This window comes from Tauraco erythrolophus, chromosome 15, assembly GCF_009769465.1.
Source record: "Tauraco erythrolophus isolate bTauEry1 chromosome 15, bTauEry1.pri, whole genome shotgun sequence".
Lineage (NCBI taxonomy): Eukaryota > Metazoa > Chordata > Aves > Musophagiformes > Musophagidae > Tauraco > Tauraco erythrolophus.
Genome location: NC_141479.1, coordinates 3,620,739 through 3,634,407, shown reverse-complemented (window position 1 = coordinate 3,634,407; position 13,669 = coordinate 3,620,739). Strand labels below are relative to the sequence as shown.

The following is a 13,669-nucleotide window of genomic DNA, read 5'->3' as shown; positions in this document are numbered from 1 at the left end:
GCTGTTCACAGCTTCCATGCAGACGTAAATTTGCAAGCCCTTCCTGTCATCTCAGAGACGTAGATTTGAATTTCCTCATACCTCTAAATGAGAAAAAACCCAAGCATTTTCTCAGTGTTGAGAATCTGGAATATATATTAAGTGACAGGCATGTAAATTAAACTCGCTCTATATGTATATACACAAAGGTGTACACGTATTAGTCATATGGAAATTTATTTCAAACAGCACTTGGAGGTTTCTCAATCTGGCCTATTTAGGTGGTATTGCAGAATATTGAAGAGCTGGCACGAAATTAAAGTTTCTATGATATCTTGGACTCTGCCTTGATTAATGCAGTAGGAGTTTCTCCCTTCAAGTACTAGCAATAAATGAATGTATCTTGGTTTTCAGTTGATAAGTTTCTTTTCTTCTTCACACACTTCAAAATTCTTTCTTACACACCTAAGGCTGCCTGTTCAGTTATCATGATGATGGGGTGGCAAAAGGCCAGCCAGGGTGGGGAGAGACAGTAGAAGCGGGGACTCTAGGGGAGGGTGGGGGGATATGTGCTAAGTAAATATTGAAAGAACTTACTATTAAAGACAAAGCAAGAAAGCAAGACAAGTTCTTATCATCTTACTTGGCAATGTTGAGTCCTTTGAAAAATCGAGCAATATCTTGGTCCGAAGACTGCCATGGCAAACCTCTGGCTCGTATTACTGTCTCACTGTCCACTGATTCAGATTTACTACTGCACAGAAAGAAAAAAAAAAAACCATACAAATTAAGCTTTAATCTAAGTTTTCCACTATCTCACCAAATTTCAGTTTGCAACTACTTTAACTTGTAAATCAGGAGCGTATTTGCTGTTGAGACTCTTCTAATTTTGTTACTCATTTCAATAAGGAAAGGAAAGATAACTGAGATAATCTTTTCATATACACAACACCTAAGATGCACTGTGTTGTCACTACATTGCACTTCCTTAAAATAAAAATAACAGGAAGACTGTCTCAAAGTGAATAAGGAACTGGATTAATTTTATTAGAAAGATCTAACAATCCAACATAGATGGTTACAAGATAGTCCTAAATACGAATACATATTACTTATGCCTAAAACGTTTCGATCTCCCGTTACTGCAACATATTTGAAAACAAAGAACTATGCTGCTGCTTCTCTTCCTAAATCCCACAGGAAATACAGCATATTAAACCACCCTTCAGAAGCACCACGTAGTTCAGCTGCCTATAGGGTGCACTAGCCATTACCCCTGTTGACTTAGGGAAAGTTCACAAATATTTCTTCATCACTGGGTAAGATAAGTCAGCCCGGCTGCCATGCAAAACAGAAGCCAGAGAACAAAGAGCATTTAACTGGCAGTGACTTTAAAAGGACGGACTAAAGTACAAGAGACCAGCTACAGTCTGTCTACACTAGACTACTGAATAGACTGCTGCTGTCCCCAGGAAACAATTTACTTTCACAGTGACCGTGGGGAAATAGTCACAAGCTTTCCTTGCTGTAGACAAGACACATCTTTGGTTGTAAACAACCGTGACCAGGGCACTTACCAAGGACCTGTTTCATACTTGTATTTCACAGTTTCAGGCTCAGTAAATACGTGACCTGCAACAAAACAGGAAGTTTAAATATAATCAGGGTCAGAGATTACTTAAGAATGACAGTACCACTGCCAATTCTTACAGAAAGATTTCAGCATTCTGTATTAATAGGTCACTTACTACAACTTTCAGAAAGCATGCTGAAAATGATAGCCACCATGGTTTTCACTTGCCACACCCCAAAGTCCTCCTCTGTTTCGTCTGTCCCTAAGTCGAGATCTAAACAGGTGATTATAGAAAATAACAGACTTGCACGATCATTTCTAAACAAGTCGTAAGGCTTTCCTGATATTAACACACAACTGGTAATCAAATTCAGTGGTCTTAGCAGGGACACATGACCATTAGACTTTTGTTACTCTTCTCATAAACCAGTTAACATTCACTTTAATGGTCGACAGTCTGAAAACTATTGATAGCTTGCATCATTTCAGTGTTAACAGTTTAAAAATAAAAAAAAGCGGAATAAGTTCCTATCACTTCAAACACAACTGAACTTTAACCACTTTAAGCTGGGGCACAGAAATCCTCCTAAAATGTAGATGTAGGGTGCTGGCTTTGGGGGGTTTTTGTTATTGTTTTCCAGTTTTTTTAATTAGTTTTGTTTTAATCTCAGTTCAGTCAGGATCATACAAGAGAACTTTTACTATCTGCAAACAGTAGAAGCTTGCAGGTCAACTGGTGCTGAAAAGGCCCACTGATAGGTAAGATTTTCATTTAAGATCAATGCAAGCAACGTTTTTCTTCAGTGGATTTACTAAATATGGTTTAGATTCATTGTTAGACTCAAATTGGAAAAAAATCCAACACACTACAAGCAGAGCCGTTCCTCCCAACACACGCTTAAGCAAACATTCCTTCCATTTTACCTGTGAGTTTTTAAAACCCACGTCTTAGTTCAGAAAAATAAAGCCTGTCACCATTATAGAGATAAAACCTAAAGAAGCATAACTGATTCTGGTGTAAAAGCTGCAGCAAAAGGATACATTCTGCCATGGTCTTGATAGTCTGATCTTTCACGGCGGCTGAACTAGGGTAGCAAGTGTGAAATTCTTTGCGCAGATCATAAAAGGAATAGAAGCAGTCTGACAGCAGGAAGTTCTACAAGGAAGGCAAAAAGTTTTTTTTTGTACACACCATTCCTTTAAATTCCAATTAATATTTTTGGACTGAATGAGGCAGTCTCAAAAAAAAAAAAAAAATCACATAGTTGCATGTCATCGGCTTGTCTATGATAGACCAGTTTAGTTCCTTTGTAACACAGTTCAAATTCCATAGCCTTACAGAATTAGATCTCTAGAGGAGCAAAGCCAAACAGCTTCTGAGAGGCAGACCTGTGCAAAACAGCTAGAGAGAACAGCTGGGGAAGGAAAAAAAAATTTCTAAGTTTTACTGTTTTATAAATACTCCCATTTAAGATACTGTATTGTCTCTTGTGGCTACACTGAAAAGCAATATTGTACCAAAATACGATAACAAAGTCTAAATAAATATCGTTACAGTGTATAAAATATCCTCCAGCAACTCAAATACATGTATTTATTACTGTTGTGTATTGGATAAGAATTTCAATTGTATAACATTATTAAACAATCGTTTAAGCAGCCCTTTACCCAGATATCAGCTTATTTTTTCAAGGAATAAAACAAATAATTCTGGCCTAATACACTGTTTTCTCTCTCACATTTTCCAACTGTTTTACTATATAAAAGTTTGACTTTGGTCTAATCAAACAGCACTCACCTTTGTAAATAAAGAATTACGAAAAGCCACAAGGTAACGCTTCTCAGTATGGCAGCAATAATAAGAACTAAGCTCTGAGGCTTACTAACATTTAATGTGCAGAGAGAAATAAACTTTCTCAAATGAAAAAGTATTGAATTAGAAAAAAAGAGAACAGAGAAATGCAGTATTAAGAGACTCAACACCCGATCAGATCTATTCCTTGATCTGGTACAAACAATTATTTCTTCCACAACATTACAGTGTTTGTTTTGTTTTAGTCCATTTGTTTCAAGAGGGAAGTACAAAGAGTTACCCGCAATCTGTATTGCAGGATGCCATGAAGTTAAAAAAAAGGTACTATCATGTTTGAATATGAAGTATCATTCCTGTTTCCTTACTTCATTCCTAATGAACGTGCGCTTCTCATAAAAAGTCACAGAGTTATGTTTTAATGTGACATGAATGCCAAACGAATATTTGTAGAAACTCGGCATGAGCTGATAACCTTATATAGAGGGGGGAAAAGAAATAAACACAACTGATCAGTTAACCTCTTCCATGTCAGCAGCTTCCATTCCTGCGGGGTTCCTGCAGACCCTGCCAAGCAGGCTAACTCAAGAGCCACCACCCTGTACGAAGGCAAGATTCTTCTCCCTGTGCAAGACAGCCTGCTCTAAGCCCTCGCAGGAACTGGAGTGGAAACTGCTGCTTCGTGTGGGAGTAGCAAATAAGCTGCAGCACTGCTCCCGCTGAATAAATGCAGAGGGGGAACCACTGCCATTGTCCAAGGCAAGTCACTGCCTGTGTGTTTACAGGACGTTGACACATGGCTCCCACCAATTTCAGATCTTGGTAGAAACCCATGGCTCCCTGCAGAACCTGTGGTTTAACTCAAGTCTAAACAAAGCAATAGTTCTCCATCACCTCTGCTGAGGTTAGACCTGTTATACCTTTGCTTCCATTTCTTAAGACACAGAATTCAAAGTACTTGCATTGTTCCTGTCTCTATCCTGTCTTTCCTAATTTTCCTCTTCATTATGCTCATCTGGGAGACCTCAAGTACTGTAGCTGACTTCCAAGAGCAATTTCCAGGAACTACTTCTCTGCTACACAGGTTTGAGACAGGGAAGGGATCATCTTAAATATCCTTGGAGGTTGAATTGCGTTGCTCATCTCAAACTCACATAAGCTGTTTTCTTTGATGTCCTTAAAACACAGACTGCCCTTCTGTATCAGTTCTGATGTCATACCTTCTTAGATGCTTCCGGGTGGAGGACTTGTCGAATGAGTAACTGGCCATCACTGCAGAGTGTGTAAGAGCTCCTTCCAAGTACTTTCAAATCACTGGATACGAGCTGACTAAACTGAAAAATAAAGTGAAAAATTTAATTGTACTGACTGATAAAGGTAATCCCACAAAATGGGCAGTTACCATTATTAAAATACTTTAAAAAAAAAAAAAAAAAAACAACGATAAAATAATTCAGCACTGTGTAATAGCTTTTGAAAAAACATGATGGAGAACAGACATGGGTTCCTGATAAAGGTAGGCAAAGAAACTATATGCATTTGCAGAACAGAAAATAAGAACACCGTAAGTACGGTAAAAAGAACAATTAGGACAATATGGCAGAATTATGAGTTCATATGAAAGGTCATGGTGTTATAACAGTAATGTTCAAAATCTGAACCAATTATAATAAATGCTATAAAAGATTTGAAAGAAAAAACCTTTCAAGATCAATCACTATACTGATTTTTCAATAGCCTTTCTTCACCTATGGCACCTTGGACTTCAGTTATCTCCTTATTTTTTTATTTTTTTTTTTTTAATTTGAACTTCAAAAAGAAAAAAGCTACCCATCAGGATTTACTAATGTTTCAAAAGTTGTATGTTAAGAAAAGCCAACAAATTGTGGTCTAATACCTTCAAAAGTGAAATTATAATGAAGTTGGATCCAAGTCAATGAAAATTCTTGGTAAAGGTACAGTGTTACAAACACTAGAGAAAACAAAATTATTCCCTACCTGTGGGATGGATAACCCCCAACAGGTTAATTCTCAGAAGGAAAGGGCTCCATCTGTCTTGTTCAATGTTATTTTCCATCCTTATACAACAGATTTTAGCCTTTTATTACTCCACACCAGTGTTAAATTCCTTGCTCATGATAGTCAACTAATGTATTATAGTATCTACATGTTCCAAATCAGTAAATAGTAGCTTGTTAGCTAACTTTCAAGGGGACAAATATAATTATCCTAAGCTTCCCTCTTGATGCTACTCCCTCCAGGAAAGTATCACCTCACAAACAAAGCAATAATTAACATCATGATGCAGTAGCCACCCACTGCTCTCAGCAACAGCTTACAACTCCAAAACAACCACCCCCAAAAGCCAATTACAAGTTGACTTGAAACTCAGACAATATCTTTATACTGTCTCTTAACCTGTGCACGAGGGGAAAAGAGGGTTGGTGTGTTTTATCATCAACACATGTGACACTTTACATAGTCACAGTCTCTGCTCAGGAAAGGTGATGTCCTGATGATCTGATCCTGCAGCTACACCGTATTCACTACCTGAACAAACGTTGCAGCGCCTGCATCCCAAAGGTAAGGCTTCACAAGGGAGAAGTCATGTACTGAGCGTGATTTAGTAGAAGAAGAGACACGATTACCCAGGTTTTATTTCAAAATAACTGCCCAAATCCAGTTCAGGCCCTTTTCTAGGCTTGGACAGCTAACCAGTACCCCACTACCATTCGAGTTCAGAAATGCTGTAGTGGTGGCTACTAAGCATCAAGACAGAGAACAGAGGGGCAGAGCTGTGTGAGGAGAGGCACTTACATCAGCATCTCCTGTAAACTGCTTAATTTGCAGATATATGTACACAGATACAAGTTATTTCATATCAGACAGACGATATTTAAAACTTTAAGAAGGGTGAAATATCCCCCCAAAAAAAATCCTTTATAATGCAATTCTTTGAATACTTCCAAAACAAACAAAAACAACACACACCTCCCCTCCCCCAAAACAAACAAACAACCCAAATTCTTGCAGATTCAGAAAGCCAGTTTCCTGCTCATTGCTAGTTCATGTTGTGTTCCTACCAGGAGTTGAAGTCTTGAATAACCTGAGGCTATAAAGCAAGTCATTGTTTAAAGATGATTTAAAGTCAGAAAACTGAGATCTGAAAGTGCTCAAAATACCTCAGCTGATGTGTAAACACCAGGAAAAAAAAAAAATTCAGAGGACTCAAAAGGAACCACTTCAGAAATGCAGTTCTGGGGACTGCCAGAGTCACAGAATGACAACAAATATTCTCATCGTAATAAAAGACACGAGGAGGATTGCCTTCTTACTAAATGCAGCATCTTATTGCTTTCTGTTTTAACTTATGGGCACAGCAGAGAGCAAATATTTGTAAAAAGGGATTGGAAACGGTGATAGGAATTAGCCTCCAGAAAGTGAACAGGGAATCTTGCCAAAAGGAAGCAGAGTCTTACCGATGAACAGTAATAAAACACTCCCCAAACCTTCAACTTTGTACCTTGTGCTTCTGAAGATGCAGAAGAGCTCATATAGAGAGTGCAATTAGAAAGATATTTTGATCAGATATGAGAAGAAATCCAACACACACAATTTGAGGGAAGCAGCAAATGTATGCAGCCTCCTGCTTCACAAATAAAACAGAAGAACTGCACTTCAAAAAGTCTTCACCAAGTTAGAAAACAGAAGGAGAGAAGTGTTTGGACAAAGGAGGAAATGCTCAGGCCAAATGGTGTAAGTCAAGCTGGTAAAAACTCAAGACTGTTGCACTGAAATATTCACATTTTTTTTCAAATGGTGTTTCCTACACAACATACAGCTGAAAAGACAGATATGCAATACAGCTATTTCAGAAGCCCCTGGTGAGAAGACATCAAGAAGAGTGAAACATTGCATAAAGACACCAATAAGCCCAATACTCCAAGTGTACTAAGGTTTAAGGGCATGAGGGGTAGCATTTGTGTTTATTTTTAACTGAGCCTAAGAATTTGCACTGCATATCTATTAAACGTCAGTGATGACATTCAATATTGTGAACTCCCTTCCAATGGGACAATCGACATTTCAAAACAATTCTCTACTGTTCTTACTAGAAGCTAGCAGCTTAAAGTGCCTTAGATAAAATGCCACGAGTTTGGCAGGCCTTGCTGCATGCTTATTTAGAAACTTCTATTTTTAAAATAGCCTTTTTCAAACTTTGGGGTGTTCTGCTCCAAAAGAGGCAAAAGGAACGTGGGAAGAACAGTCAGGAGACATAAGCAATCCTTCCCCTCCAAAACTGCTTAGCTATCGCATGGGTTAACTGAGGAGAGGAATGGGGCAGCAGAGTGTGAATAGCAAGATTCACCTAGGAGAAGAGCGTGGGGCAAAATAGAAAGAGTAACACTGCCACAGAGGAACAACAGATATTTGAGACTAGCCTGAAATGGCTTCTTTCCTCTACATGAGATGTCTCCAAACTCTGGAAAGGTTAAGCATGAAAAACATAGCTGTGGACCAGCTCTCATTATTACAGATTACACCAGAGCCTTAAGTCCTTCAGGCAGTAGATATAGCCTACTACATGTATCAAAAGGGGTTAAAGCAACCAGTGCAGCTGTGGTTTATAAAGCCACACTGAAATATTAGTTAAGCAATTCAGCATTCCTGCAGAAAAGCCATCTTCATCCTCCTTTTTTGCACTATGAATTTCAGGCAGCATCTCAAAAAACAACCTTGAACCAGCATACACCCAACTGTACCAAGCTAAGGACAAGTTAAGACCAGTGCCAGATTTACATTACATTTTTTCTCTCACACGTTGAGCAACCTGTCCACAACTCTGTCACTCTGTAAATTCCACCCACATCCTCACTCCACTAATAAAAACCATCTCAGCTATTTACCTCCTGTCATTCACCTTCACGCTGCCCTCCACAGCACTCCCCCACTTCAGCATGCAAAGCTGCCCCACCTTAAGACTTCCTCCACCAGGCTCACACACCCTGTGTCTCCTCTGTAACTCTACTCATTTCATAGCAACAGAGCCATACAGAGCGTTAATTGCCACGGTCTGCATCTTGCAACCAGCCCTCATTTCGACTGCAAGAACCACAGTGCACTGGCATCGCCCTCCGCCCTTTATTTGCTTGTTCCACCAGATCAGCCTCTCGAGTAGAGCTCTGATGAATCATTCCATATTTAAAGGAACATGTTCAATAATTCCATACCGAGATTAAAAACCGAACAGGGAGAAGAGGAACAATCAAACAAGCTGCTCTGTACGTTTACCTCCATGAAACCTAAAGCAGTTCTTAGACAAAAGGTGGGGAGAGGGAAGGAGAGAGTTTGAGCAGCAGTTTGAAAAACTGGCTAAACAGGATTTTGGTCATGTAGCTGAGACTACAAAGAGAGTGAAGGGACATGTTTCGCCAGCAGCAAAGCTGGATGAAAGCCAGCACAAGCTGCTGTGTTTTCTGCAATCGAATCCCAAGCGGCTGAAATGATACAGCCCCCTTCGTGTTGCCTTAACTGTAACTGAACAAAGCTGTGGATCTGAGAGAAACAAGAAGATTCTTCATCAAGCTCTTTCTATAGTTATGATGCACAAAGCACTAAAATTAACCTCTGGCTATTTGTATATTCTCATTTCCCTAACTAAAAATAGCTCTCATCCTTGAGAAAGGCCACCACATCTGCACTGTATCTGTGCCTGGTGTGGTAATGAAATACTGAGATAATTCAGTTGCAGAACACATCCAGTCTGTCAACTGAACCATTCCTAAAACACCAACATTCTCCAGGGAATTCTCTCTGTAATTCACCTCCGAGAAATTACAGAAAATTTGGCTGCTTCTTACTAATCAGACCTTCAGCAGCTCCTAGTGCTTCTTCAAGATGGGATCCTTTCCTTTAGCGATGCACAAAGTTTCTCTGGTTTGCTTCTCTTAGCCCTACTGACCCATCGCAGCTAACAGCATCAGGCAAGACAAAAAATTATTCACAACACTTCAGAATTAAAGGCATCGTTGCAATTTAACCAGGTATGGAACGTTATGCTGAAGCATAACAAAAAAATCCACAAAGCAGCTTTGCTTGTAGTCCATGCTTAAGTAGACATGCATCTATTCCCAAGTAGAAAGATGTGTTATTAGATTTATCAATTATTCTTTTCACAAAGGATGATCCTCCTGGTGTGGGGACCTGGTTTCAAATCAGTGATATCGACAGGCATATTACTAAAACGCCCAGAGATAACAATTTGATGATTACATATGATTACATGATCAAGTTTCTGCCAAATTAGCATATTAAAAAGTGCTCATTTTGACTTCTATGCCATGTTTAGACTTAGGTGGGAGGACAAATCCCACCTGGTTCAGCCAAAAATTAAGACAGTGAGACAGACAGATGATATTTGATTTGGGATAAAGCCTGTAAAAAAAAATTGAACTGGCTTGGCATTTTAGATCAGTCTTTTGCAAAAAAACTTATTCAGGAGTGACATCTTTTGGTCATAGAGAAAGTGAAAATATTCTCCACAGATCTGTAAAATACACTGTTTGAGATAAAAAAAAATAAAATGTATCTGAGGCACATAAATGTGAACTGCTTACACATCTTTTGCTCGAACCTGGAAAATTAGTTACATGTGGAGTTTTTTTCCATATTCATTTTAAGAAATCAAGAACAAATTTCCACTCTGACTAGCACACATCTCCATGTGAAGCAGAAACTACATATCTATTTTAGATCTCTTTCACAAATTATTTTACCTATATAAGAGACTTCCTCCAGTAAGCAATTATTAGAAAAAAAAGGTGGAGGGCAGCACAGAAACTATTACAGGCAGGCAGCTCTAATATACAGATACATGTATCTCTGTGTACACATGCAGATGTTAACATATAGCATTACAGACAGTGATACAAGTTATAATATAAAAAAACTCATCCGATCAGCTGAACTTTCATGTTTGCACATCTAACAATTCAGACTTTCCAAATGTATAAAATTATTTCTAAATTTCTTGAGGCCCTGAAATTTGTTACATTTTATTAGATGAAGTTTGAGAACTACAGCTCGTAGTCCATCAGACATACTATCAAACCGAATTTGCCAAAACAAGTCAGTAATACTATAAGATCTATACAGACTTGCACACATATAGTGGTGGCTTATGTTGTGAAAACAACATAAGTAGCAACCACATAAAGCATTTCTTTTCCAATCCAGAAATACCAGATTTCACTCTCATGCATACTCACACTTCACTACACGTGGATTGTCAATGGAAGAAGAGACATTCAACTTTTCTAATTGCAGCTCTCCTAGCAATGGGACCACATACTTTGCATATTAACATTATATACTGCCCCTTTGCAATGAACATCACATATGCCTTCACTAAAGCCATGCTGTTTACAATCATGTATGACATCCAGTCTTACTTGTGTGAAAACAAAAAAAATCATTACTTATTAGACATTACTGTAATTCACTACTTTAAACCGTCTTTTAGGCCTTTGGTATGGGTCATTCTTTGCTTGCAGCATACAGCATATAACAATGATCTGTCTTCTTTCAAGTGAGAGAAGCATGGAAAACAAATCACAGTCTCCAAAAAGGTGTCTCTGAAAATTCTTTACTCCAAGTTCTGCTTCAACAGGCAAAGGTATTGCAGTTCTTGCCTCAAAGCCTGATTTTACAGAAAGCCCTCTACAGTTTATTGCCAGAGAATACTCAAAACCAATTATATAGCTGCAGGTGCAGCTCCTGAAAGGAGATCTCCAGTGACTGTACACTGAAACAGGCTACCCAGAGAAGTTGCAGTCTCCATCCTTGGAGATATTCAAGGCTCAGCTGAACATGGTCCTTGGCAGCCTGCTCTAGGTGATCCTGCTTTCAGGGGTGGGACTATAGGTCCCTTCCAACCTCAGCTACTGTGTGATTCTCTGATCCCTTTAGGCTCTCTCTGTTTTGCCTACTCTACAGCTACACTAAAGATCATTAGATCAATGCCACCACAGCGTATACACATGGGGGTGTTTGTGTGTTTGGCGAAGGACGTGTTGTCTGGGGAGGGGAAGGGGAAGAAATCAAGAGATGAGATGCAGCCAAATTTGATTAACAGAACTATTCTGCCACCAAAACATAAGTAAGATCGGAGCATCACTGAAAAACAAACATGCCACAACCCTAAAGTCTCACTTAAGACTTACAGACTCTAACACAGTACGAGAAATCTCAAGAGTAACACGACACAGGTTTGCTATACAAAGCTTGAACACACACACACACACACACACACACACCATACCATGACATGTCAACTTTGGGAAATATTTTCACTTGGACTTTGTGCCTCAGACCCTACACTCATGAGGGTTTCCCATATATTTACAATACTCTCCATGGGCAGTTTTCTGCTCCTTCACTCTTCAAACCCTGGTGATAATGTCAGCCTTATCCATGCAATGGAGGAATTTAAAGCATGTCAATACTACTGGGAGGTGCACAGACTGCATTTCAGCAGTATTTACAAGTATGATAACCCTTTATTGTGCTAGGTAACTTTTTAAACAGAGAATCCTATAGTAAGCCCGTGCCTTTGTTCGTCTGTTAACTGCTGTTCCATACGGCTGATAATGGATACATGGTGACCTTGTACTGAAATTGCTGCATGAAAAAAAAGAAACAGTGTAAACCCCAGCGCAGCCACAAGCTGCAGCTAACTTTTGTTTTCCCCTCCCTCTAGCAACATAGGAAAAAGGACTGTATTTAGATACTATTCAGACATAAACATGAAAAGAAACCGCCCCTTGGTTTCATTTCTTTGTAGGGGAAACTTGCAGAGCATGACAGAGGCAGCCCAGGTTCCCTCACTAGAAATGCTCAAAACCAATATTGCCAGTTTGAATTTTTCCTATTAAGAGGAAAGCGATTTTTTGCTCTACTGAACACTAATGTCGGAGGTTATTTAGCAACTGCAGACTAAACTGGACAAAAGCACAATTTTCATTTTCAGCATGCCACAGACAACATAACTGTGCTCAGTATGCCCAGTCAAGTTACCTATAACCTTATGTCTCTTGAAGTAGTATAAAATCTATTGAATAACTGAATGAGTATTCGATCACAGTGGCCACCAGAATTGTACTCGAGAGAGAAATATTCACATATTACCCAGAACCAGAGTGTCCATCCCACTCTGGAATTTGCAAGTGTAAGAGCAAGTTTGCTCTCCTCAGTCTCTGAGGATGTGGCACTGAGCTTCAAGCACTGTAGACTGTCTTCTCCTCAAGTATCTACTAATCTTGTCATTTGGTATTCTTTCCTGAGAAGAGGTCCAAGAACAGCAAACCAGGCACCACACATCCTGTTGCTTCTGCTGCTGCTCTGAAACAGTTTCCCCTACACTGGGTATCTGTATAGACAAACTTGTATTGTTGGCTCTCTCATGGAAAAACTAATTCTTTTCCAGCCATGGCATGAGTAACAAAGGTAACAGGGTTAAGGTCTCAATTATATGCTTGGGGTTCTGCCATGAGATTCCGTAAGTAGTTTAAAAATACAGAATATATTTTTAAAGCTCTTTCAAGATATTCACTTTCATCTTTTACCTTGTTGGGAAGCTGAAGTTTCAGAAAGTAACATCACCCTGTCCTCCTCCTCGTTGTTACTGTACAGGTCACAACAGAGTTCTCAAGCGAGGAAGGTGCACAGCCTACATATACCTATTATGACTATAGGAGTTCAGAAGGAGAAAAGTGGAAGGTACTCTTCAAGTTTATCACATCCTTCCACTCAACACAGAAAAGTACTTTAAAATTCATCATACTCCTTCAGGATTGCATCGAGGGATTGGAAACTTTAAGCTTAGATGACGCTAGCCTACAGTTAATTTTCTGCATAAAAATAGGTTTGTTTAGTATGGTTGGTTCAGCAACAGGCAGAATATGAAATGCAGAAATGGAGCAACAGTTGTCATGCATAGTAGTGTACTGTGAAGTTTGGAGAGTACAGGAAAGAGAACATCGTGACTCAGGACTGTAATAAACCGTCTTAAGGGTGAAACTTCCACATTATTTCTTTCTTTGGCTCATTTTAATTGGGCCTGGGTCTTTGTGCTACAAAGTAAACAATAGCTAACTAAAAGCTTAGGAAAGAATGCAAAAATCTAATCTTCTGCCAAGACAAAGATCTGTCCAAGTCAGGCCACTTGAGCATTTTATGACCATTTTTGATTAATTATTTCTTAGATGGAAGTTTGCAACACCAGATTATTTGCATGCTTTCCAGCTATG

The 13,669-nt window shown here is 39.1% G+C and overlaps 1 protein-coding gene across 3 annotated transcripts in view; it reads right to left on the bottom strand.

Annotated features, from left to right (window-relative positions):
• The window catches only part of ESRP2 (epithelial splicing regulatory protein 2), a 44,084-nt gene that overhangs the window by 19,760 nt on the left and 10,655 nt on the right, over nt 1-13,669 (bottom strand). For all 3 annotated transcript variants that reach the window (XM_086620930.1, XM_086620931.1, XM_086620932.1), the window contains exons 3-7: nt 4,583-4,696; nt 2,594-2,708; nt 1,728-1,826; nt 1,557-1,611; nt 623-733 (exon numbers count right to left, since the gene is read on the bottom strand). In XM_086620930.1, coding sequence (XP_086477056.1) covers nt 623-733; nt 1,557-1,611; nt 1,728-1,826; nt 2,594-2,708; nt 4,583-4,696 — 494 coding nt within the window. The remainder of the gene's footprint in view (nt 1-622; nt 734-1,556; nt 1,612-1,727; nt 1,827-2,593; nt 2,709-4,582; nt 4,697-13,669) is intronic.